General features: G+C 41.3%; 1 protein-coding gene across 1 annotated transcript in view; it reads left to right on the top strand.

The window, feature by feature from the left end:
• OSBPL10 (oxysterol binding protein like 10) overlaps positions 1-26,270 on the top strand; it is a 706,762-nt gene that overhangs the window by 311,079 nt on the left and 369,413 nt on the right. The window contains exon 4 of the mRNA XM_073630290.1: positions 12,095-12,286. Coding sequence (XP_073486391.1) covers positions 12,095-12,286 — 192 coding nt within the window. The remainder of the gene's footprint in view (positions 1-12,094; positions 12,287-26,270) is intronic.

Genomic DNA, 26,270 nt, shown 5'->3' with positions numbered 1-26,270 from the left:
TAAGAGAGAGTTAGACACTTAAGGAAAATATAGATCGAACCCCCCAGGACGGAGTTGGAGATATATTTTGATTAGGGACGGGAGAGGATCTCTGCCTTAATGCGTTTGGGGGATTGTAATGAGGTTTTGACTTTGTTGTAATTAGAGAGCATGGTCTTGGCTTTAGAAAAAAATGAATTTATTTGTATATTAGATTAGCATATAAACATGCATAATATGTTATATTTGATGTTGGTAAAGTGTATGCCTTTCTTCCTCTTAAACCAGTAATAATAAAAATATTAAATATGAAAAAAAAGATAGGGAATCTACGTGTGTAGTAAGCGGTCAAGCTGACCAGGATTTCTTTTCATGTTTCTTTTTTTGCTTTTATATTTTTCACTGCATATAGTATAAATTAACTGTACCTTTGTTTTTTTTCACCTATAACGCTGTCTGCTGTGCCTGATTTTGTGTGGTGAACCTATCCAGGGGGTCACACACACCCACTGCCGAGCTAACCCCCTCACAATATATATATCTATATCTATATATATCAGTGAGAACTAACATCAAAAGGTAGAGCTTTAAGAACTCAGCCATTCACTTTCTTCTTCTTTTTAAGGGATTTTCTTACCCAATTTTATTAAAAGAGAGTTCAGAAACACCATAACATGAGTTTCCCTCGCAGGGGTATTCAGCATTTATCTACCTCCAAAAAACAAAAACAAACATTCAGACTCCTGCCCTTTACTCTGGTCCCACAGACGCTTACACAGTACCACTCTGTACCTTGATCCATAAACTTGGCAGGCCCCTTGTTGCTCTTGCTCCCATCTGTACTCCCGGACAAAGCTCTCCTTCATCTGCTGGGGTGGAGGCTTCCTGACTTATGGGCAAGGACCTTCTGTATCTGCTGGGGTGGAGCCCAGACCCATGGTCAGGTCACTACTATAAGGCCTGCACACACCTGTGCAATCAGTGTGCTGGCTGCTCACAAAACCTGGACCCAGGATTGGAGATTTCATCCCACCTGGAACTCTTACAAATCACTAGGTACCAAAACGGACTTTAGAAAACCTGTAATAATGTGCAAAAAATCTGCACTGTGTGAAATATGTAATGGCAAAGGCAGCTAACATATAGGTTGTATATTAGACCTCAAAAACATATAAATAAAGGCATAGGCATGCACTGGGCACACCCTAATAAATATGTGTGGTGCCAATTCCCCCTACTGCCCGGGCACCCCCCCTTGTTGCCCCTGCCCTGCGGTGCTGCTAGTTTCCCTCCTCTCCTCCCCCCCCCCCCAGCTGCTGCAGGGGATGTTTCAGGATGGAGAGTGGGGGGAAGGGGCTAGTAAATATGTAATTTACACAGGGAACACACTCGTTCACTGTATCCATTCATAACTGTGTTTACTATGCTAAAGTTTGTGAATGAACGATCGGCTTCTGTCAAAGTGGGAGGGCTACACACAGATTGGATTTTAGCCAGTCTCTTCTGAACCTGCCGATCTGCATGTGACTAGCTGTAGTCTATGGAAAATGTGTCTGTACCGAATGAAAAAAAGGCTCTACAGCTACCAGTTCACAGCCATATTGTGATCAAGGATCTATTCAGCTGGTATTTGGTGGCCGAACATATAACAAATTTAACTTTTTTTTTTTTTTAAAGCGCTTGTATACCTTTTTTTTTTACTTTTACCTACAGGTAAGCCTATAATAAGGCTTACCTGTAGGTAAAAAAAATATCTCCTAAACCTGTACGGTTTAGGAGATATTCCCCTCGCAATGAGCCGCTGACTGCAGCGGCGCATGCGCACAGGGGATTCTCGGCTGACAGCCCAGCAAACTCCTGAGCCTGCCAGACAGAAGTCTCCCGCGCGCATGCGCGGGAGTGACGACATCGCGGCTCCGGTCACTCACAGCGCCGGAGCCGCGATACCCGGAACACACGCTGAGGGGAAATGTCAGCTCCCTCGGTGTGGACAGGGTGAGATGCCGGCGCCACGCGGTGCATACTAGCTCATTATGCCTTTCCCTTACAGGTGTAGAGAAAAAAAAAAAAGCCAGCGGGTTTACTACCGCTTTAATAAGTGATCACACAACCTTTGCTCTCAGCTGCATAAGGGACTTAGAGATGTAGGGGAGGAGACTACGGGGGGGGGGGGGTCAGCAGGTGGCAAAGAAACAAGAGTATACTGATCTTCCCAGTAAAGAACTGCACAGGGTGGTTGTATCAGCACAAGTCTTACCATTGAGTTACAGACGGGCTGTGCTCACAAGCAGAATGCAAAGAAGCAAACTGACCACATGAGGGTGGGGGTGCTCCCATGCCCTGGCGTGGTCAGTTTGAAATAGGAAAGTCTGGTTAGATCAGAAGGTATTTCACATAAAAGAAGCAATGCAAAGAGAACAGGATACTATTTAATAAAAGTACATGGTAACACTGACACATATCAGAAATATGAAATGTTGGGGTAATATACACTTTAAGGAAAATACCACCATTAAATTGTTATTAGGACTTTATTGAATTCCTCTGGCAGAATACAGCACTTTCTGGTATTTATATGGATTGTGGCAACATGGACCCTGCATACTGCTTGCAACCAGCCCAAAAGTAATCTGACATGTGCAGCTCACCTCTTTACTATGGGGTAGACAGTATATAATGTATATATATATATATATATATATATATATATATATATGTCTATAAATCTAAGATCCATTCATTTGTGTGTGTAAATTTAATCCTCAGCTGCTGAGCTCTGTAAATGAGTCTTTTACAGCAGCAGAGATAAGATAAAACCAGAAAGCACGAGAGAAAGATTTGAGAGCACCATCTGCTTGTCTACATATTGTCTACAAAATATGTATATTCAGTATATAATATTACATTAAATTTTAATCCTCTTAATCAATTACTTCAGACTTCAGAGTTATCACTGGTAAAAAAATATATGCAAAAAAGAAAATTGTCACAGGTGGTGTTGTCCTTAGCATTTAATCAAAAGTGGAACCTGATTGATTGTCATGGACGACATCTCTCAGCACCATTATTACTTTGGTAAATCAACCCAAGTATTTTAAATTAGATTAATGTTGCCATATTGTGTACACAAATGTCCACCTCTTCTTTTACATGGATCCAAGTAGAAGACTGTACATTTCAGGAAAGTTTTCTATGCATGTAGACAGATGCATCTATAACTTGCTGTTACCTGTATTTAGAAAATATGTAGATTTCCCTTAATGACTTCTTTGAAAAACACTACTTTTCTCTCTGTTATGCTGACGCAGTCACTTCAGTACATTGAGTCATAAATGCAGAATAGGTATGCGGATTAATAGTTAAAACCACATTCTGATTTGTGTGATTTAAAGTGGTTGTAAACCCTCCAATATACCCAGTGAAGTGAACAGGCTCAGATGATGGTACATAAAAAAGAGGTTTGGACTTTAAATGAGCAAAGTATATTGTGGCTAATCAGATGGATCAATGTAAAGAGTAAAAAACATGAATTTTTATTGTCTCCCATAACATTGCAAGCACATAATAATCAATACATGAACGTGTAAGGACTCGTCATGTCATATTCCTCCCAGTATTAGTTTTTCTTTATAAATCCCTTCAGATACAAAGTGATCTTTGCCTGACCTGTGAAATTCTTGTATATCTTTTGGTTCTCTTTTATTCCCTGGCTGACCCTTCTGGGTCAGTGAGTTGGATTTTCCAAGTCAACTGCTGTTATTTAAAAAGCCACTACCATAGCTGTCTTTCTGCTGTCCCACTCACCTTCTCCCTTGGAATGAAATGTGCACACTCACTCAATTTGAAAATGCATGGTTAAAGTATATATAAAACCAAAACCTTTTCTTACCTTTTTTTTTTTTTGCTGTTTGTGTTGCATTGGATAATTTTCCCATTCAATTCCTGTCTTGGAGACAAAATATGAAGTAAGGAAATCTCTTCAAATTAAGGGAAATGTTCCCTAGACACTTGTCACTGAAACAAGTGCCCCCATTGGAAGAATTCCCCTCCTATTTTTCTCATGACAACGCCACATTTTGGACTTTCCCTCAATTTTACTCTCAGCAACAATTGTACCTAGGAAAAATTGTGTGAAACGCCCTGGTAGGGACACAGATGATATCAAACATGTGGCAAACATTTTCTTTTCTATCCACAATGGAAAATAAAGCTTTAGACCTACTTTGTGGAAAGATATTTTTACAGAAAGATTTTTCACTGATCAGTTCAAGTCCTTATTTCTAGTCATAACTTTATGTCTTTAGGTCATCTTAAAGCAGAGCTCCACCCAAAAGGGGAAGTTCCGCTCTAAGGACTCGTCCCCCTCTTCTCTTGAAGAATTGACACTTTTAAGGAGTGGATACCCGATTTTGACAGGTACCCGCTCCCACTTCCGCTACAACCACCCCTAGAGCGGAAGTTCTCCCCCCCCCCGCAGTCTTCTGGGACACGTGACAGGTCCCAGAAGGCTGCAGCCACCATTCACGATGCGCAGTGGGCACCCGATTGTGAAGCTGCAAGCTATCACAGCCGGGTGCCCATAATGAAGTTGCTGGCGCCGAGGAAAGAAGACAGCGGGCGAAACCGACTGGGGTGAGCACACCACTGGATTGTAGGTCAGGTGAGTGGCTGTTTTTAAAAGTCAGCAGCTGCAGTTTTTGTAGCTGCTGACTTTTATTTTTTTCATAGGAGACTGGAACTCCTCTTTAAAGTGGTTCTAAAGTGTACTTTTTCATGTTGATACATTCTCTGCATTAAGGTAAAAAATACCAGCTATCTTTCTTACCCCCCTACCCCCTCCTCTCTATTGCTGTCAGTCAAACTCCTGTGAAGGTGTGGCTTACCGACACTGTTTTTTTTGGATGCACACAAGCATGCCTTTGGATTGTGTGCACAAGGATGCCCCCATAGCACAAGGCTTACTAAGGAGGCACCTGGAAAAAGAAGAAGCAGTTAGTGTCGGTGGGGGCCTGACAAATAGGAGGTAAGAGACTGCTTTGTGGAATATCGCTGCACAGTATAACCTCCTTTTTATTTTATTTTTTTAACTGTAATTTAAAAAAAAAACAACCACCTGGATTGACACTTGTGTGATGTTAGCACTGCTGTGCAGATCACATGCAATGTTTGTGCAATGCAAATTCAGCCATACAGATTGTATGGCTGAATTTGCATCGCATTTGCACCATAATGGTGCAGGACTCTTTTTTTTTTTTTTTTGGTCTGCAATGGAATCGGATCACATGGGTGTTTGACAGTAAGCACTGCGATATGCGAACCGATCTGGGGGTGTAATTAACTTTCTGTTGACACCTGCAGCGGTTCGCATAGGGCAGTGTGAACTGCCTGTGAGTCCTATGCGATGCAGGAACCGGCACTGGAATCGCGCTGGTTACCGCATCGCGCTAGTGTGAACTGGCACTGAATGTCACTTTAAGCATGGTGCACACAGTTAGGTTTTTTTTGTTAAAACAGTGGGCTGAACAGAAAAAATTAGATTCCTGCATTCACACGAGTGAGATGGATGTAGGAAACCCCCATGCTGTGCTATTGTATTCTTAAAGCAGGGACTTCTCCTCTATAAGAATACACGGATCAGTGCTGCAGCTGATGATCGCAGGAGGTTTTCCAGCAGGACTGCTTCACAGAAGCCGATCTAACAATTGGCTTCTGTCAAAGTGGGAGGGCTACACACAGATTGGATTTTAGCCAGTCTCTTCTGAACCTGCCGATCTGCATGTGACTAGCTGTAGTCTATGGAAAATGTGTCAGTACCGAATGAAAAAAAGGCTCTACAGCTACCAGTCCACAGCCATATTGTGATCAAGGACCTATTTAGCTGGTATTTGGTGGCCGAACATATAACAAATTTAACTTTTCAGTTTTAAAAGTCTGTTAAAGGACCTGTCAGATCCCATTGTGAAAAAAAAATATATTTTTATATAATCATTGGCACATAAATATGCATGCTTGTTTTGGCCAGTTATGCATGGTTATGCACTGACTTAATATGTTGCTATGGAGCAGTGATTTCGACTCCAGTCCTCAAGGCACCCCAGCAGGTCATGTTTTCAGACCTTCCATTATTTTGCACAGGTGATTTGATCTGGTTCACCACCTTAGTAATTACAACAACCGTTTCATCTGAGGGAAATCCAGAAAACATGACCTGTTGGGGCGCCTTGAGGACTTGGAGTTGAGAAACGCTGCTATGGAGTACCCAGCACAGTGGTTTTAGGATGAGGGAGTTTGACATAGTGATTGATGGAGGTTGAAGGAGGAACCCAACCCAAGAAAATCTGAATTTGGTTCTTTTCATTCACATCTTTAGTAATTGTCTTTGGCCACTGGCAACCATAATAATCATGAAACGGTTATATGCTCATGGCCATTATGAGTAAATAGCTTTAGATTATTTTTTTTTTAACGTGAAGGACAATTTTGACTTATAAAACCATAGCAGTAGTAAAGAGATTCCGTGCTAAAATGGAACACACAGTCCTGGACTGAAAAGTTATACGTCAGCTGTCATGATTCAGAATACCACTGATTTCAAATCTATAAGAATTGTATTATTGTGACACATATTCCATAGAAATTACATCACACAGTTATGAATCATCTGCAAATCAAGGAAATATGGCAATTATTTCATTTGACCTGTCAAAGCACTGCTGCAGTTTTAGATAACAGCTTTTCCTTTGGTTATTATCTTACAAAAATGGAGCACTGTTTAGAATCAAGACTATACTAGACAAAAACACCAGTATACTTTTATTTTATTTTATGTTACTTTGTTGTTGTGAGCGAAGGTAATACCGGCAGTGAATGTTAAAGTGTTTTTACTGGAAGACTCATCAAAAAGAGGTACCGACAACACATGCTGTTGAAAATCATTTAACTTTTTCAGAGCCAATTTTAGGAACAGAAGTACATTTAAGCTAGAATGCTTTTTTGAAGGCTTTTTAGTGTTTAGCTGTTAGTCTGGTATAACTAAAAAATAGGCTACTGTTTTAAAATGAGAAAAAATTTGATGTAATCAGAAATATTCAAATGAGTTTTGATGGCATAGCTGATTACATCTCCAAATCTCTATAGCTGACAAATTAGACTTAATTTCCTAAACAGAGAGCTGCTAATAAGCAAATAAGATGTTAGCTAAGATACAAAATAATTAGTTGCGTGTGCCTGACCAGTTTTTAAAGCCTTGTACACACGGTATGAAAATCAGAAGGGGGTTGTTGTTAGACAGGCTGTTGTCCGAAGTTCTTACCGTTAGTACGCTCCTTTCAACAATTGTTTTCCAATTTTTCGGCCAACAAATGTTGGCTGACATGCTAGTGTGTCTGTGGTAATTTGTGCCCATTCAGCCAAAAGAGTATGTATAAGGTGAGCTATTTGTTGTGGATGAGAAGACCTGGCAAATCCCAAAGGTGTTTAACACAGATGTGTGGTTTTGTATCTAAACTCAGTAGGAACTCCGTATGAATCCAATTCAGCTGAACCCTCAGGAACCTGTCACATGACCACATCCTCACTGGCCAATGGGCTGCAGGCAGGAGGTTCCCTGCCCCGCAGCTGCATATAAAAAATGGGGGGGGAGATGCTCTTGACATTGTTGATCTACTATGGCCACCTGGCTATATTAAGTCAACAACAGCAACTGTATGAACAAGCCCGCAGGAGCAGGTGCACTGCCCAAAAGGTACACTGTCCACATTTAGGGACATACACCTATCCCTGTGTATCTGTCAAACATGGATGTGTGGGTAAGTCCGTACAGCCGCTATATTTCCACTCACTAACATAGGCCGCCTGAACTCCAGGTGGAGCTTGATTTAAGCTGTACGTACCTCATTGCTTATGTGAAAGAGGCCTTAACTACTTTCCGCCAAATAAAGTACCTGGCACGTCATTTGAATTCAAGTGGTTGTACGAGGATTAAGCCTGCAGACACCAGCTTTACCCCAGTAGTGTTTTTTACAGCCAACCATTGGCCCTCTTGTAATAACATCCGGAGCAGCTAACCAGCCACTCGGTTGTTATTACAAGCAGCGAGTGGGGACACCCCCCCCCCCCCCCCATTGCTTGCTCTGGATTCTCCATCCCACCAGGAGACCCAAGCTACTAGCCAGCATGTCGGAGACCCGAGGAAAGCCGGAATCTGCTTTAATCGGGTCTCCTGTATGATAATCCGGAAGCGATGACAAGACATCACTTCCGGTTTGCCGGCATGTTAACAGCTCCATTTTTTTAAAATTATGAAAGCATTCAAAAATGCCGATCTTGGCATTTTGAATGCTTTCAAGTGCAAAGGAGGGATTTGGGTTTTAGGACCCCAGATCCCTCCATAAAGAGTACCTGCCATGTGCCTATAGCTGTCACAAGGCTGTGTATATTTCTTGAGACAGCAATAAAAGTGATAAAAAAAAAAATACAACAGCGTTAAAAAAATAAATAATCAAAAGTGCCCCAGTGCTAGAACGCAAAGGTGAACGGGTGCGTTGGTCCTGCACACTCACAAACAGCGATTGTCCCACACATGTGAGGTATCGCCGCAAACATTGGATCATGGCCAGTAATTCTAGGACTAACACTCCTCTGTTGTGTTGTTTTTTTTTTTGCAATAAAGTTTAAAAAATATTTTTTTTCCCAAAAATTGCTTTGAAAACGTGCTGTGCAAATATCATGTGACATAAAAAATTGCAAAACCCACCAATTTATTCTCTAGGGCCTCCGCTTTAACCACTTTAGCTTTGGAAGGTTCACCCCCTTCATGACCAGGCCATTTTTTGCGATACGGCACTGCGTTGCTTTAACTGACAATTGCGTGTATGTGCGACACTGTACCCAAATAAAATCAATGTCCTTCTTTTCCCACAAATAGAGCTTTCTTTTGGTGGCATTTGATCACCTCTGCGGTTTTAATTTTTTGCGCTATAAACAAAAAAAGTCAGTCAATTTTGAAAAAAACAAACAAACATTTTTACTTTCTTCTATAAAATATATCCAATAAAAAAATGTAGCAAATCAAATTTCTTCATCATTTTCGGCCAATGTGTATTTTGCTAAATGTTTTTGGTAAAAAAATCCAAAGCAGCGTATATTGATTGGTTTGCACAAAAGTTATAGCGTCTACAAATTTTGGGAAAGATTTATGGAATTTTAATTTTTTTCAATTATTTTTACTAGCAATGGTGGCAATCAGTGATTTTTAGTGGGGCTGCTACATTGCGGCAGACAAATCTGACACTAAGGGACACTTTTTGGCGACCAGTGACACTAATACAATGATCAGTGCCTAAAAAAATGCACTGTCACTGTACTAATGACACTGGCAGGGAAGGGGTTAACATCAGGGGTGATCAAAGGGTTAAATGTGTTCCCTGGGAGTGCTTGCTAACTGTGTGGGGGATGGGCTGACTGGGTGAAGACAGAGATCCGTGTTCCTGCTTATCAGAAACACAAGATCTCCTTGTTCCCCTCTGACAGAACAGCAATCTGCCTTGCTTACATAGGCAGGCTGCCATTCTGTCCGCCTTGGGAATGATCGGCGGGTCCCAGTGGACATCGGGCCCACCGGACCCTCTGATTGGCTCCCACTGTGTCCAATCACAGTGGGAGCAGGTCGCCGGCAGCGTGCGCCCCAGACCTGGCTTTTGAAATCACGTACAGGTACGTGATTTTGCACTTATGGGCCGCCGTGCCGCAGTATATGTACGTAGGGCGGTCCTTAAGTGGTTAAAAAATATATTGTTTGGGGGTTTCTAACTTATTTTCTAGCAAAAAAAAAAAAAGATTTTTACATGTTAACAAAAAGTGGCAGAAAATGCCTGGTCTTCAAGTGTTTAAAGTGATTGTAAACAATCACCTTGTAAAACAACCCATTCAGTTTAAAATTGAATTGAAAGGCAAAACGTTTTTGTATAAATGTAAAAAAATATTCTAAATACCCTTTCTCCCCTTTTTTATAAAAGATCTGGGGGAGGAGATGCAACAGCACACTGAGCTTCCCAGTGAATGGTAGTCCAGCGGGGGCATGTCAGAACAAGTCTGATCATTGTAGGAGAGCAGGCTGAATTCCCAGCATAGCTAGAGAACTGACCACAATGTGCTCTCCTGCTTGGTGTGGTCAGTTTTTGATAGGAAAGCAGAGGGACTAGCAGGAACACCAGGGATTTCACATCAAGGAAGCAATACAAATAGAACAGGAAACTTCTTCATATAAGTACATGGCACAGCAGGCACATATCAGGAATATGAAGTGTCTGGGTAACAAACAATTTAATCATTTTTGGATTTGTTTTATATTTCCAAAGAGCTTACAGAGATAAAATTACTAAATGCTAAATGAAGACCATCATAAAACTCTGCAAAATCAGAGATTTTACTAGTATACCAGTGCTTGAATGCAGAGCGATTGAATATAGATGCAATGTGTGTGTATTAGAAGTCATACTGAGCCCTTATCTGGGGATATGTTTATCTCAGCATCACATCAGAAGCAATATACCTGCTGCTATGAAGTCTATTAGACTGATCATAGGTGGGCGAGTGTCCCCAGGACTCACTGGGATTGATATTTTGGATCCTCCACAGAAGATTGAAGGGGCCCCATTCACAGAGAGATTTCTAAAGAATGGAAAAATCTTTTTAAGTGCCTCTGGCAGTTCATTATTGCTCTTTCACGGTTCAGAAAGTACCTGGTAATCAAATAGGAAACAAAATTAGGTGTAATTATTCAACTGTCTATGGCCAGCCTTAGTTAATTAAAGGTTGCTTTTTATTGTAAAGGATAATAGATGTTCGTTTTGCAATTTCTGTCTCTTATATAAAAAAACTGTCCAGGCTGTTCATTAAAAGTAAGGAGTGGGAGTAATCAGGGATAATTAGTAAGGTGGGCATGGCTAAGGCCCCTTTCACACTGCCGCGACTTGAAAGTAGCGCTATTTTACTGCGATTTCATGGCCGCGATTTTGATGCGATTTTGCCATGATTTCAGGGAATGCCTTTGTAAACTTGAGGTCTATGGACTATGAACCTCAACTCGCATCAAAGGAGACAAGACCAGTCACTCTGCGCAAAGAAAAAGAGAAGCAGTGACTGGTCTTTATTACATGAATCTTTTGCACAGAGGCAACATTGCAGTGCAAATCACATGCGATGTCTGTGCGATGCAAACTCAGCCATACAGATAGTATGGCTGAATTTGCATCGCATTCGGACCTTCAAACCTTTTTTTGGTCCCCAGCAGAATTGAATCGCATGGGTGTGAAGACCCATGTGATCCCATTCCTGCCTGAATTTGCAGTTTGTTCTGTGATTTGTGAACTAATTTGAGGGTGTTATTAGCTTTTTATTGACACTTCCAGGAGTTTGCATATGGCAGTGTGAACTGCCTGCGAGTTGTATGCGATGCGGGAACCAGCACTGGATTTGCAGGGTTCCCGCATCGCTGCAGTGTGATCCAGCTCTTAGGTTAATTTGCTATAGTATAATATGCTGTGCAGTTTGCAGGTGCGATTGCTCCAGAGCTTAGTAAATGAGATGAAGCTTCACTTTGCAAAGAATACCCAATCACATGCAAGGGAAAAAAAAACCAACACACGTTTTGCTTGCACATGATTGGATAATGGAAGTCAGCAGAGCTTTCCCTCATTTACTAAGCTCTGGAGCAATTGCACTTGCAAAGTGCACAGTCTATTTGCCTTTAGTTATTCAGCCCCAATATTTTCTTATACTAGTGTTCAAAAATATTGTAAAGTATATATTTCAGTTTCCATTGTCTTCTTTCCTCCTTGACTGTTTTTCTTTTGATGATTCTCCTTCTTATATTGCTTTTCTCTCACACAAATTAACAGTTTTTGAAAATCGTAACTCTACTTCCACATCTTAGAGGATATAAATTTAACATCTATACTTTGGACACCTGGTAAAATCTGTAAGAATTGGCTGTAAACTCTGTCTCAGTCTATCCTATACTTTATAGTATCATGTGGGCACTGAAAACATCAAGTCACTGGGCTTATCTTTCATATTTTTGTAATGACATTTCCTTGCTCTATTCCTTTCTTAGAGCTCGTTGTCTCAGAGAGCCAGAAGTGTTTCATTGCTTCCCCATGGAACATCCAATTCTTCATCCCCTGGGAGCCAGAGGCATGTCGCACTGAGCGGCCCCAGTGTTGTCACCATCACACATCACAAGTCCCCTGCAGCTGCCAGAAGATCCAAGAACCAGAATCCTACCCATCTTCATGAAGTCAAAGAGGTCAGACAACTACTGATTTTCATGTTTTCTAAGAAACACATTTCTTTAAAAAACAGCTACTGATTATAGTGATATTATAACAGCTTTTTCATAACCATTCATTATGTTCATTGTCATCATTGAGTCAAACAGAAAGTCAAAGACCCAGTATCTCCATTGTACCAGTTGAGCTTTGATTTAATGTGTCATCAGATCTCACAAATTGGCATAAACCTAGATTACAATTTCACTAAGCCATCTGTGCATGGGCCAGCTGTCCATGTTCCAATAAAACCAAATTAGAGCAAGAAAATGTAGCAGATTGCAACGTTCTGGAGCCACGCAAGACCCTTTCATCGGGCATGTGACCCTGCGTGGCTCTGAAACATTGCAATCTGCTGTAACGATGTGATCGCTGATTAAAGCTTTGGACCCATTCTGGAGATCCTTGGTTTGCTGGTGACATTTTCTTACTCTGACTTGACACGGTTCCAGCCGGTGGTCACTTCAGCCTGAATTTATATGCACAGCCATTTCTACAGGAATGCATGCATTGGGAATAGTGCATTGAAAAAACAAATTGTCTCCTTTTTTGTGGTCTGTTAGCGTAGGTGAAATATGACTTCCTAGACAATGGAAAAATACCTGACTTATGCAATATTGTGAATTAAACTTTTTTTGAATAGTTTTCCAAATAACTTAGATGGAATAATTTTCATTCATTGAGGTATTTAAGGGACACAAAGCTGTGTTACTGGGTGAATGGGTTGGAAGGACTACAGTTATTACATCATACATGGCTAGTCTTATTCTCAATGTTGACTAATTTATTTGAAAGTAAGGTGAGAGAGCTATCTCACCCGATCAACAAAAAGAGAAAAATTTAGTTTAAGTGTGGAATGACTGAATATAAATCTAATCCTGAATACATCCATGAGGACATGGCACAACCAAGCTCTTACCTGGAGCTGAAGTTGAGATTTGCATACATCTAGAAGAGCCTGGGTCTGCTCTGCAGGAGAGAAAATTAGAAAGTCATCAGTATGTACTGGCATTCTGTGGTATCTTCAAATGTGTTGCTATTCACTGGTTTCCAGCAAAATAACTGCTAATCCTTGCAGGTTTTGTAGATATCCAAAGGGCAGATACCTAGATATAAACAAAACACTGGATAGTCCATATAGGACTACCTTTAATTAAGGAAAAGTAAAATTTTGGATCAAGACATAGAAACAGAAGCACCGCTTTATATGGAGCATTATGTCAGCTCAAAAGAGCTCTGTCCGTTCTCATAGTCATAAAGATAACGTTGAAGGCCAGGTGGAAAAGCAACTGGAGAGAACACTAACTAGATAATTCCAAGGAAGAGGCATAACAAAGTGTCCCTCTATAGTGAAGGATGTATGAACTGACACTGCAACTTGCAGATGTGAAGCACCTCCACTGACATGTTTATTGGTTGATTCTTCCCCGCCCGGCCCTCCACTGTCTCCTCATTGTGGCTACTCAGTGAATGCGGATGGAGTTCTTTGAAGGTGACCTGATTTTTCATATGAAGAGGTGCTTCTGTTGATATGTCTGGATCCCCTTTTTTGGTTTGTAACTGCAAGTTTTACGTTTTGTCAATTTAGTTTAGTGTTATCTGCACTATCCAACACACTTTCTTTATGGCATTTTATGGTATCTTGGAATTACACTTTTTATATCTTATTAATGACAGGTTCTCTTTAGTCATTATTTTTTTTAGGTTAAATGGTATAGTGATGAACTGTAGTTGCCCGAAAAGGTCAAAGTAAGCTTGGGAGAATAGGGTAACATAAGACATCAGGCTAGGGGAAGGAAGACAGAAACATATGACTTTGTGGTCCCATAAGGATACATTATTCCTAATGGAGGGGAAAACAGAAATAAAAATCTGACCAATAACGTAACTCTTTCCCACTCTTTCCATTTAAACAATGGTCAGAGTTGGCCTTCAACCCTTTCTTAAAGTTTTCAGTAGATATTGTAACTTAAGATTTTGTTTAATAAAACACATTACAAAAGGTAGTTTGAAACCATTCTAGATAAGTGTGGTATTTTTGATGGATCATCTTTATGTTGCTTTTACTGTCCTATTGATATATGCTTGTATTACACAGATCTCCTCTAAATTATAAAGTGCAATAGCTAGTAGCTAATGTACTTTATAATTTAGAGGAGTGCTGTGTGTTATAAGCATATTTATCAAACACACATTGGAGTTGATTTACTAAAACTGGAGCGTGCAAAATCTGATGCAGCTGTGCATGGTAGCCAATCAGCTTCTAACTTCAGCTTGTTCAATTAAGCTTTGACAAAAAAAAGGAAGCTGATTGGTTTCTATGCAGAGTTGCACAAGATTTTGCACTCTCAACTTTTAGTAAATCAACCCCACTGTGTTTTACACAGCAGCTAAACAAGTGTGTTTGATTTAGTTTAAGCACGGTTGATTGGGTAATGCCTTTCCTAATTGAGTGGCATGGATTTAGTAGTAACACATGATCCTTCTTGATTTTGAAGATACTTATGAGAACAGTTCACTGGCTATGTTGTCAAGACAAATTCTAATTTAAAGGTTTGTTTGCATATTTTAGTTAGTAATCTCATTCTACATACTATACCTCCAACTATAGAACTAAACACACATTTACCCTATTGGCAGAGGCTTCACTTGTAAGTAAAGACAGAAAAGCTATCCATTTATCTTTTTATCTATTAAACCTTCTGCCGTTGTTGTTTTACCTTTGGATAGTAAAACTTTTTTTTTCTGCCAGTAAATACCTTATACAGCCCACTTTCTGTTTCTTGTCTGGAAAAATGCCTAGGCTTATGACATCATGCACAGCTCTCTCTCTCACTCCCCTGAGAGTGTGCCAAGAAGGCAGGGGGGATGAGTCATAAGAGGGTCAATGAGAGCTGCAGAGCTGGCGGTGTGTCTGTGTAAATCCAGGAAGTGAACAGGCAGAAGCTTCAGCTGCCCACAGTTAAAATGATTGCAGCCAGACTCAGTGAGGGCAGATTTCTGCAGCATATTTGGCAAGTACACAATCATAGTATATATAAAATAATATGAAAAGTGGTTGGAGGGAAGCTTCAGAATGGCAAAGATGTTTTTATTACAAATTATGTGAGCAGACTGCAGTTCCTTTTGAAGCATTGTAGATGCTTGGTAAAACATATACACTGGCGATTGCCTTTGGCTGTGTTACCAGAAACTGTTAAAATAAACTTTGCACCAAGTCCTGTGTTCTGTACTGTCAAAATCAAATACATAAAGGACTAATTACAGGGTAAATTCAGGTACTTGCACTAATTGTGTTTAAAAATATTTTTAATGATGTATTAATGAATATAGAGCTGCATTAGCTTTTGTCTTTTATATCTACCTGGATCCTCACCATGGTTTAGCGTCACGTTTCACATCCTCTTCCAGTCATTCAATCTACTTTCTATGAGCTCAGGGCATAAAGAATAGCTAAAGGCAAAACCTTTTTTTAAAATGTATTTTAGATAAAGGGGAGGGAGGAATCTTCCATTAGGGACACTAGTTCTGGTGAGCATGGTAAATGCAAGTAATTTCCTCACTTTGGAAGGATTTCCACTCACTTCCTGTTGTGGCTTCAGGACAGGAAGTGAAGGTAAGGGATACAATTGACAGAAAAAAAATGACAGAGGTTATAGCTCTTTTCCTACTCTATCCAAAGTGCAAAAAATAAAGTTTTGCCATCAGTTGTACTTTAAAGGACAAGTACAGCTAAAGCTCATTTGGCTGTACTCCTCCTGCATATCACAGGGGTGCAGTTTGTTGTGCACTCCTGTGACCTGTTTTTAGCAGACTGAAGCCCGCTGTAGGCTGATGTCACAGAGCCATCCAGGATTGGGCAAGATTGCGACAATGATATCTGGATCCGCCCACATGCCTGGACCGGCATCTGGCTCAGCCTCTGAGCTGGCCACTTCCGCCCCCTCCACAGCCCAGTGCTCCAATGAGCACAGGGGGCAGAGCAGAGAGCCTGCGATTGACAGTCACCAGCTCTCTGCTCAGTGAGCACTGAGAACCGAGTGATCGGTGGTGTTAGATCGCTCAGTTGTGTTAGATCGCTCGGTTCTCAGTATTAGAGCCGGTGAGGGACAGATGCAGCATCGGATCGAAAAAAAAAAAAGTAAAAAGAAAAGTAAAAAAAAAGAAACCTGGACGGTTGGCTAGTACTGTCATCACTTGTGAATGTGTTGTAGGGAACGCTTCAATCAGAACATTAAAAACACAAAAACAATAAATAAATGGTAATCATGGTAACTACAGTTATATTATGTAAAACACTGTTTAAACTTACATTTCAAAACTACAAAACATCCATCATTTTTAAAAGCTCCCCAGATTTGACAAAATAATTTGCAAGGTAGGCATCACACAGTAACGAGCATAATTACATAATTAAAGTGAAAAGACAATAGCACTAATTCACAAACGCATGATGCATGCAGTGTTTTTATTACCATGCTTTTTTAAAACGAATTTTAACAGTCGTATTTTCTTCTCATTTAACTAAAGGCTTTTATGACATGGATTTTCTGCATTTACTGAACACACATTATATCAAATTTTGCAGTATTTGTGCATATAAAAGACAATAACAAAGATTATGGTTTCGATCTTTGCTACCTAAATAACGCTATCTTCTGGTTAGGATAAGCAGGTAGTTTCTATGAGATGTTTAATGTGGAGAGCAGAAAAAGGAGCCACTCCAGGTGGAATGACCTGTGAAATAAAATACCAGGTAATGAAAGATAGAATCTACCAAACCAAAAGATAACTGTTAGTTTAATGTGGAAAAATAATGATTCCACACCTTTGTGATATCTATTGGTGTGAGTTGAACATTTTGATAAGAAAATTATCATGGCTTATAATAACAAATGCCTGTAAAAGATTGAATGCGGCTTTGTGAATTGAGACTCTTGTGTCCTACAACTACTCCATAAAATGAGTTTCTGTGAATATTGATATTGAGGAAGCATCTAAGGAAAAACAAAACCTAGCTTTTAGGGCCCATACACATGTTTTTAGTGTACTGCATGCCTTCCTACAACACCCATTAAAGCTAGGTTCACATCTACAGGTAGGGCTGGTTCACACCTATGCAGGTTGCAGTTTGCATAATCCAGGTGCAGTTTGCATTTTTTAATACACATTTTTGATCCATTGAAGTCTATGGCACCAAAAACCAGAAAAAAAGTTTCTGCAAACCCTGTTGAAAAAGTGCACAAAAAAGGTGCAGGTTAATTTTTTTTTTTTTTTTTTTAAACGCAGGACACCACAACCCACTGTAGTGCATTACAATACATTGTGGTTCAGTGTAATACACATAGGTAAGATGTGATGAGGTGCCATTAAGAATGAATGGCACTGCAGTGTACCAAAATATGTGTTGCAGTAACTTGCGCACTAATGTGCATTGATGTGAATGGAGCCTAGTTGCACTGGTGTGAAGCAATACCATTCATTCTGACTGGAACTCCAACCCAAATTTCAAATGGATATGTGTTGGAGCACATAGTAACGTGTGACAACTCACTAATGTGTGTTGTGCTGCCAAGAAATGGTGTATGCAGTTGTCAACTTTATGCAGAATGTGAAACCTTGTTTCTGGCTAATTACCGTAATATATCAAAGCAGAGTGGTAAAGACTATAGCCCTGGCCAAAAGTTTTGAGAATGACACAAAAATAATAATTTTCACAAATTCTGCTGCTTCAGTGTTTTTAGATCTTTTTGTCAGTTGTTACTATGGTATACTGAAGTATAATTACAAGCATTTCATAACTAGCAAAGGCTTTTATTGACAATGACATTAAATTTATACAGAGAGTCAATATTTGCAGTGTTGACCTTTCTTTTTCAAGACCTCTGCAATTCACCCTGGCATGCTGTCAGTCATCTTCTGGGCCACATTCTGACTGGTGCCAGCCCATTCTTACGTAATCAGTAGAAAATGTATAAATGTCCCTCGCGCTACTCAGAGTAATAGGTGAATGTGTGAAAGTACAAAAAATAAATAAATCAAGTGAAAAAATCTGCAGCAAAACCTAATAGTGTTCACAGCACATAACAGTAAGTAAAATGTATAACATGATCTCGCGCAGACTTGCAAATATTCTTAAAACACATAAAGTGCAATGTCCAATAAGGGACCTTTAAAAATAATAATAATAGGCTCCAACAGGGGACATTAACAATAATAATAATGATAGGTGAAAACAAATGTCCAATACATGTGCAAAAAAGTAGGAAGAATCAATGGATGTGCAAAAAATCACATGTGCAAACACTGTAGCTGCTGACTTTAAATAAGTACTTACCTGTCCTGGGTGCCCGCGATGTCGGCCGCCCGAGGCTGACCCGTCCCTCGGCTCTCGGGTCCCGGCACCGCCATCCTAGGTAAGGGAAACAGGCAGTGGAGCCCTGCGGCTTCACTACCAGTTTCCTACTGTGCATGCGCGAGCAGCGCTCTGTGAATGGCCGCGTGGTGTTCTGGGAACACACACAGCTCAGAGAAGACAACAGGGCCGCTCACCGAGGAGCAGAAGACGCCGCGGAAAAGGAAGAGGCAGATTAGGAAGACTGCCTTGCAACAAGGGTTTAGGTAAATTTAAATTTTTTTTTTTTTTCAAATGTTTTTTTTTTAATTTTTTTTTAGGATTTTTGGTGTAATTTTTTTTTTCAGGGTGGCCCTCCATTTAAATTTTTTTCTCGTCTCCACAGAGAATGGTGAATACAGGAGAAATAGATGTTCATGAAGTGGTGAACAAAGATGGTGTGGTAATACAAAACCGAATCGGTGCTCATCAATGTCCATATATAACTTCATAAATTAATTCTCAAACAGTCGGTCTCACAGAACTCTGACCTCTATCTACCTATATTGTATTAAATTGCATGGTTGAATGGATATATAACTCTCCTCTGCTTCCTTTTGGTTCTTTTTGTGGCTCACATACACTTCAAAAAGGGGCTAGGAGTACCTAGGTACGCACTGGAAGTGACGTAAGGAGGTGCTGAAAACGCCAGTTTTAAACTGTTCTTGCCGTTTTTTTACATTTTACATGTAAGAGTCCACCTAATTGTTTTCAATAAAATGCACCCTAGTCATTGCTCGGGGTGCACATTGCAGGGGCTTCTTTCTCTAAGTGATTCTTTCTACAAGTGACATGCACTTCAATCTCTGCTTCAAGTTCTGCCTCACCTGATCATTCCTTCTCTGTCTCTTACAGGTATGTGTCCGCTCACCCACATCTTCCACCATTAACTGAAATTGGGATCTGCCTGCTGTCTGTATGTGTGTGTCTCTGGTATGTGTCAGCTCACCCACATCTTCCACCGTTAACTGAAATTGGGATCTGCCTGCTGTCTGTATGTGTGTGTCTCTGGTATGTGGCCTTCTCTATCTGTTGCCCTGTGCGCACAACCATGACATTATTTGTTGCTCTTGACTGTCTTACCTAAGTTTTATGTGTTGATCTTATCTTGGTCTCTTGCTATTCTGACTTTTGAAGCAAAAAGTCCACTTTGATTGTTAGGCATTCTTATAGTCACTCATGATTAATTAACGAACCTCAACCCCACCCTTATAACAGTATATATTTGAGCATCCTTAAGGGGTGAGCACATTGCAGGGGCTTCTTTCTCTAAGTGATCCTTTCTACATGTGATATGCACTTCAATCTCTGCACTTCAGCGATTGCACGAAGCAAACAAATACAGCAATCTGCACTGGAAAGCAACTAACAGACTGCAGGTGACCCTGTCTCTCTAATAGGCTCTCCTTCCGCTCTGTAACATGCACTCTCTACCACTGCTTCTGACACTCCTCTCTCCTCAGACTCTCTTACCTTCACCCCCCCTCTCCACCCGCCTGCTTATACATATCACCCTGCCTTCTGTCTTCTCCCTACTACTGCTCCTACCAACTCTCGCTCATTCTACATCCATACACTGATAACACCTCCAGTACTCTGAGACATGCCCCTTCACATAAATCACAGTCCCACATTACCTCCCTCACCCTCCTGCTTCCCTAATCTCTGGTGACATATCCCCAAACCCTGGGCCACCATCATCTGTCTTTGCCCATTGCTCCCATCCCCCTACACCCTCTGGCAGGAGCCGTAACCCACAGAACTTGGTCTCTATTCCTCTTTCCAAAACCAGCCCCCCTTTTCCTGTGCCCTGTGGAATGCACGTTCTGTCTGCAACAAACTCACCGCCCTTCACGACCTCTTTATCACAAATTCCTTTAACCTACTTGCCATTACTGAAACCTGGCTTCATGAATCGGATACTATTTCTCCTGCTACCCTCTCCCATGGGGGCCTTCTCTGGACTCCTCCAGACCAAGTGGACGGAAGGGAGGTGGAGTGGGAATCCTTCTAGCCCCCTGCAGCACCTATCAGGTTCTTCACCCACCTCCCTCTCTGACACTCTCCTCTTTTGAGGCACATTGCATTCGTCTTTTTTCTCCCATTTCTCTAAGAATTGCTGTTATCTACCGGCCCCCTGGACCAGTATCAGCCTTTCTTGATGACTTCTCTGCCTGGCTACCCTACTTTCTCTCTTCTGAAATCCCCACAATTATTCTAGGGGACTTCAACATCCCTGTCAAGACTAACACTACTATTACTTCTAAACTTCTCAGTCTAACCTCATCGCTTGACCTGAAGCAATGGATACAGGCTCCTACCCACTCCAACGGCAACACCCTTGACCTTGCCTTCTCCTATCTGTGCACTCCGTGCAACCTTTCCAACAATCCACTCCCACTCTCTGATCACCACCTTATTAGTTTTGCTCTCTCCTTGTCTTCCACCGCTTCTCCCTCCAACCGCCTAACAATTACACGTAGAAACCTTCGCCACCTCAACCCTTCTCTTCTCTACTCTGCTACTGATCACCTCTATGACAAAATCTCACCTCTGTCCTGCCCCAACCTAGCTACTTTCATCTACAACAGCTCACTGTCTTCCTCCCTAGACAAGCTTGCCCCCCTCACTACACGCAGAATTAGGCCCCGACTGCTACAACCCTGGCAAACAGATGACACTCAGAAAACGTAGAAAAGTCTCAGAAAACGTAGCCGCGCTCTTGAGCGCCTGTGGCATAAGACTAAGACCCAGGAAGACTTCACACAATATAAATCTGCCCTCCTAAAATACTACTCCTGCCTTCACATTGCCAAACAGACCTACTTTATCACACTCATTAACACCTTCTCATCCAGTCCACGTCAACTCTTCTCTACCTTCAACACTCTACTCTGTCCTCCACTGCCTCCACCCACCAACTCACTCACTGCCCAGGAGATTGCCAATCACTTCAAAACTAAGATTGATACAATTCATGAGGAGATCACCAATGCGCAAAAACCTCCCCCATGCAACACCCCATGTCCACAGACACAATCATTGCTTCCCTCATTCAACCCTGCTACTATTACTGAGGTTGCTAAACTTTTATCTAGCACTCATCTAACCACTTGCCCCTTGGATCCTGTTCCCCCGCAAATGCTACGCTCACCCTCTGACTCGATTCTACGCTCTCTAACTCACATTTTCAACCTCTCCCTCTCTTGTGGCATCTTCCCAAACTCTCTAAAACATGCGCTAGTCACCCCCCATACTAAAAAAGCCCTCACTGGATCCCACCAATCTCAACAACTTACGTCCCATCTCCTTACTCTCCTTCTCCTCCAAACTTCTTGAAAGACTGGTCTACAACCGACTAAGCGACCATTTGACCATGAATAAACTTCTTGATCCCCTTCAGTCCGGTTTTCGCCCTCAACACTCCACAGAAAATGCTCTCCTTAAACTCTCAAATGATCTACTAATGGCTAAAGCCAATGGACACTATTCCATACTACTTCTCCTGGATCTCTCTGCTGCCTTTGACACAGTGGACCACCCCCTCCTCCTCAAAAAACTCCACTCCTTCGGTCTCCGTGACTGTACTCTTCGCTGGTTCTCATCCTACCTAGCCCACCGCTCCTTCAGTGTCACTTACAACTCTACTTCCTCCTCTCCTCTTTCTTTTTTCCATTGGGGTCCCCCAAGGTTTTGTTCTTGGACCTCTCTTTTTCTCAATCTACACCACCTCCTTGGGTCAGTTGATTGCCTCCCACGGCTTTAAATATCATCTCTACGCTGATGACACCCAAATCTATCTCTCCACCCCCCAGCTCTCTCCATCTGTCTCCTCACGCATTACCAACTTACTAGCAGACATATCAGCCTGGATGTCACATCACTTTCTCAAACTCAACCTATCCAAAACTGAGCTCATGATATTTCCTCCCTCAGGTGCCACTTCCCCTGATTTCCCTGTCAAGATCAACGGCTCAACTATCAACCCATCTCCCCACGCCAAGGTCCTAGGTGTAATCCTGGACTCTGAACTAACCTTTCGACCCCACATTCTATCACTATCCAAAGCTTGCCGCCTCAGTCTTCACAACATCTCCAAGATACGCCCCTTCCTAACCAATGACACCACAAAGCTTCTAATCCACTCCCTGGTCATCTCCCGCCTCGATTACTGCAACTCCCTTCTCATTGGTTTACCTCTAAATAGGCTATCCCCACTTCAGTCCACCATGAACGCTGCTGCCAGGCTCATCCACCACACAAACCGCTCAGCGTCTGCCACACCCCTCTGCCAATCTCTCCATTGACTGCCACTCAGTCACCGAATTAAATTCAAGATACTAACTATAACTTACAAAGCCATCCACAACCTGGCCCCCAGCTACATCTCTAACCTAGTCACAAAATACCAACCTAATCATTCTCTTCGCTCCTCCCAAGACCTCCTGCTCTCAAACTCCCTTGTCATCTCATCCCATGCTCACCTTCAGGACTTCTCTAGAGCCTCCCCCATCCTCTGGAATGCTCTACCCCAATCCGTCCGATTTTCTCCTACTTTATCCACTTTCAGACGATCCCTGAAAACTCATCTCTTCAGAGAAGCCTATCTGGCCCCCACCTAACAACTGTACATTTATCTTCTCAATCAGCACATCACCCATAGTTATTACCTCTTGTATCTCTTGACCTTCCCTCTTAGATTGTAAGCTCTAAGGAGCAGGGCCCTCTGATTCCTACTGTATCAAATTGTATTGTATTTGTACTGTTTACCTTCAAGTTGTAAAGCGCTACGTAAACTGTTGGCGCTATATAAATACTGTATAATAATAATAATAATAATAGTCTTTTAAACCCCACTACACTATTGGAGGCACTTTTGTTCTTTTTTTTCTTTCCATTCAACCATGTGATTTAATACAATATATGAGGTGAGAGTTCTGTGAGACCGACTGTTCGAGAATTAATTTATGAAGTTATATATGGACACTAATGAGCACTGATTCAGTTTTCCATTACCACACCATCTTTGTTCACCACTTCATGAACATTTATTTCTCCTGTATTCACCATTCTCTGTGGAAGACGAGAAAACATTAACTTTCTGTTCCTTTTAGTGAACTATTTTTAACATACTCATTTATGTATTTTTCTTGCATCTTTTGCACATGCGATTTTTTGCACATCCATTGATTCTTCCTACTTTTTTGCACATGTATTGGACATTTGTTTTCACCTATCATTATTATTATTGTTAATGTCCCCTGTTGGAGTTGTTATTATTATTTTTAAAGGTCCCTTATTGGCGCCTATTTAATCCTAATCACAGTTTTTTTCAACTTTTTATTTGAGGATTTCACTACTCCTTTTGGTTGTACATTGCACTTTATGTGTTTTAAGAATATTTGCAAGTCTGCACGAGATCACGTTATACATTTTACTTGCATAATCAATGCTTGGAATTTGTAAGAATTTGTGGGGATTTTTTTCATCCGCTTCTTCAGGATTGATCACAAGTTCTCAATGGGATCAAGGTCTGGGGAGTTTCCTGGCCAGGAAACAAAAATTTTGATGTTTTGTTCCCCAAGCCACTTAGCTTTCACTTTTGCCTTATGGCAAGGTGCTCCATTATCCTGGAAAAGGCATTGTTCGTCACCAAACTGTTCTTGGATGGTTGGTAGAAGTTGCTCTCAGCGTATGTTTTTGTACCATTCTTTATTCATGGCTGTGTTCTTAGGCAAAATTGTGAGTGAGTCCACTCCCTTAACTGAGAACCAACTCCACACATGAATGGTTTCAGAATGCTTTACTGTTGACCTGACACAGGACTGATGGTAGCTCTCCCCTTTTCTTCTCGGGACAAGGTTTTTTCCAGATGCCCTAAACAATAGGAAAGCAGATTCATCAGAGAAAATGACTTTACCCCAGTCCTCAGCAGTCAAATACATTTTGCAGAATATCAGTCTGCCCCTGATTTTTTTTCCTGGAGAGAAGTGGCTTGTTTGCCCTTCTTGACACCAGGCCATCCTCCAAAAGTATTCGCCTCACTGTGCATGCAGATGCACTCACACCTGCCTGCTGCCATCCCTGAGCAAGCTCTGCGATGGTGGTGCCCTGATTTCACAGGTGAATCAACTGTGGGAGACATTCCTGGCGCTTGCTGGATTTTCTTGAGCGCCCTGAAGCCTTCTTCACAACAATTGAACCTCTCTCCTTGAAGTTCTTATTGATCCAATAAATGCTTGATTTAGGCGCAATCTTAGTAGCAGCAATATCCTTGCCTGTGAATCCCTTTTTGTGCAACGCAATTACTGCATGTGTTTCCTTGCAGATAACCATGGTTAACAGAGGAAGAACAATGATTTCAAGCACCACCCTCCTTTTAAAGCTTCCAGTTTGTTATTCTAACTCAATCACCATCCTTGTCCCTGTCAACACTGACACCTGTATTAACAAGAAAATCACTGATATGATGTCAGATGATCCTTTTGTGATAGGACTGAAATTCCGGAAATGTTTTTACTGGAATTAAGTTCATTTTCATTGCAAATTTCCATCATAAAAACTGAGTCAGCAGACTTTGTGAAAATGTATATTTATGTCATTCTCAAAACTTTTGGCCAGGGCTGTACTTGTAAGTATTATTTAGCTTGAAGACATTATTTTGGGTCCTAAGGCCTATCAGTCAAGCTTCCTTGAATCTGACCTTTAATGAAATTAAATGAAATGAAAAGGCTCTTTTAAAATAACTAGCAAAATCGTCCTTTTCCAGTACAGGTTTGTGGTGTGGAGCTGATTGAGCAGAGTGAAGGGTTTTCAGTGGCGAGGAAAATAGACAGGAGCCTTTGTAAAGCAGAACTGATTACCAGAGTGAAGTACAGTGTGCGGGGGGCAAGACTGTATTGAGTTCATGGAGAGGGGTTCAGTGTGAGTGGGAGGTGAGGTCGTTGGGGGCAGAGACCTGTGATCAGTGGCAGAAATGGGTGGGAGGGTGGCACTGTGAGTGGCGGTGAATGGCATACTGATTTATTAGTACATTGCTTCCTCTTCATTGTCCCATAAGTAGACTGTGAGTGGAGGAAATGACATCTCTGGATTGCCTAATTATGACAGAGTAAGTGGTTTACCCCCTAATTATGCTGCTGGTAGAAGCGAATGAACCACAGAAATGGCTGTACAGTTTGACTAATCATTGCGTAGAGAAGACTGTTGTCATATACGGTAAGTTTTTCAGCTCTGTATTAAACTGTTTAAAGGGAATTTCTGTGCCATTTGGACGGTAATTGGGTCTTTGACTCAGGGAAAAAAGTAGCAGATGCAGACATTACTCAGGTCTTATTAAAATCAACTTTATGTACAGATTGGAACAAATGTGCACTAACTGGTGGAACAGACCTGCTGCCCAAAGAAGCTATTCATTATTGTTTAGATGGTTTTGGTGTACTGCAGCATGTTGTATCTGCTGGTAGGAAGATTTCAAGGAGCATGAAATAAGGTTCAGTTATGTTATTGATGTGGTTTACATTCAATAAACCAGAACAATTTTCTCTGCTAAGGATTGGATTTCAAGG

This window comes from Aquarana catesbeiana, linkage group LG05, assembly GCF_042186555.1.
Source record: "Aquarana catesbeiana isolate 2022-GZ linkage group LG05, ASM4218655v1, whole genome shotgun sequence".
In the NCBI taxonomy this organism is placed as follows: domain Eukaryota; kingdom Metazoa; phylum Chordata; class Amphibia; order Anura; family Ranidae; genus Aquarana; species Aquarana catesbeiana.
This window is presented reverse-complemented; position numbering and strand designations above follow the sequence as displayed.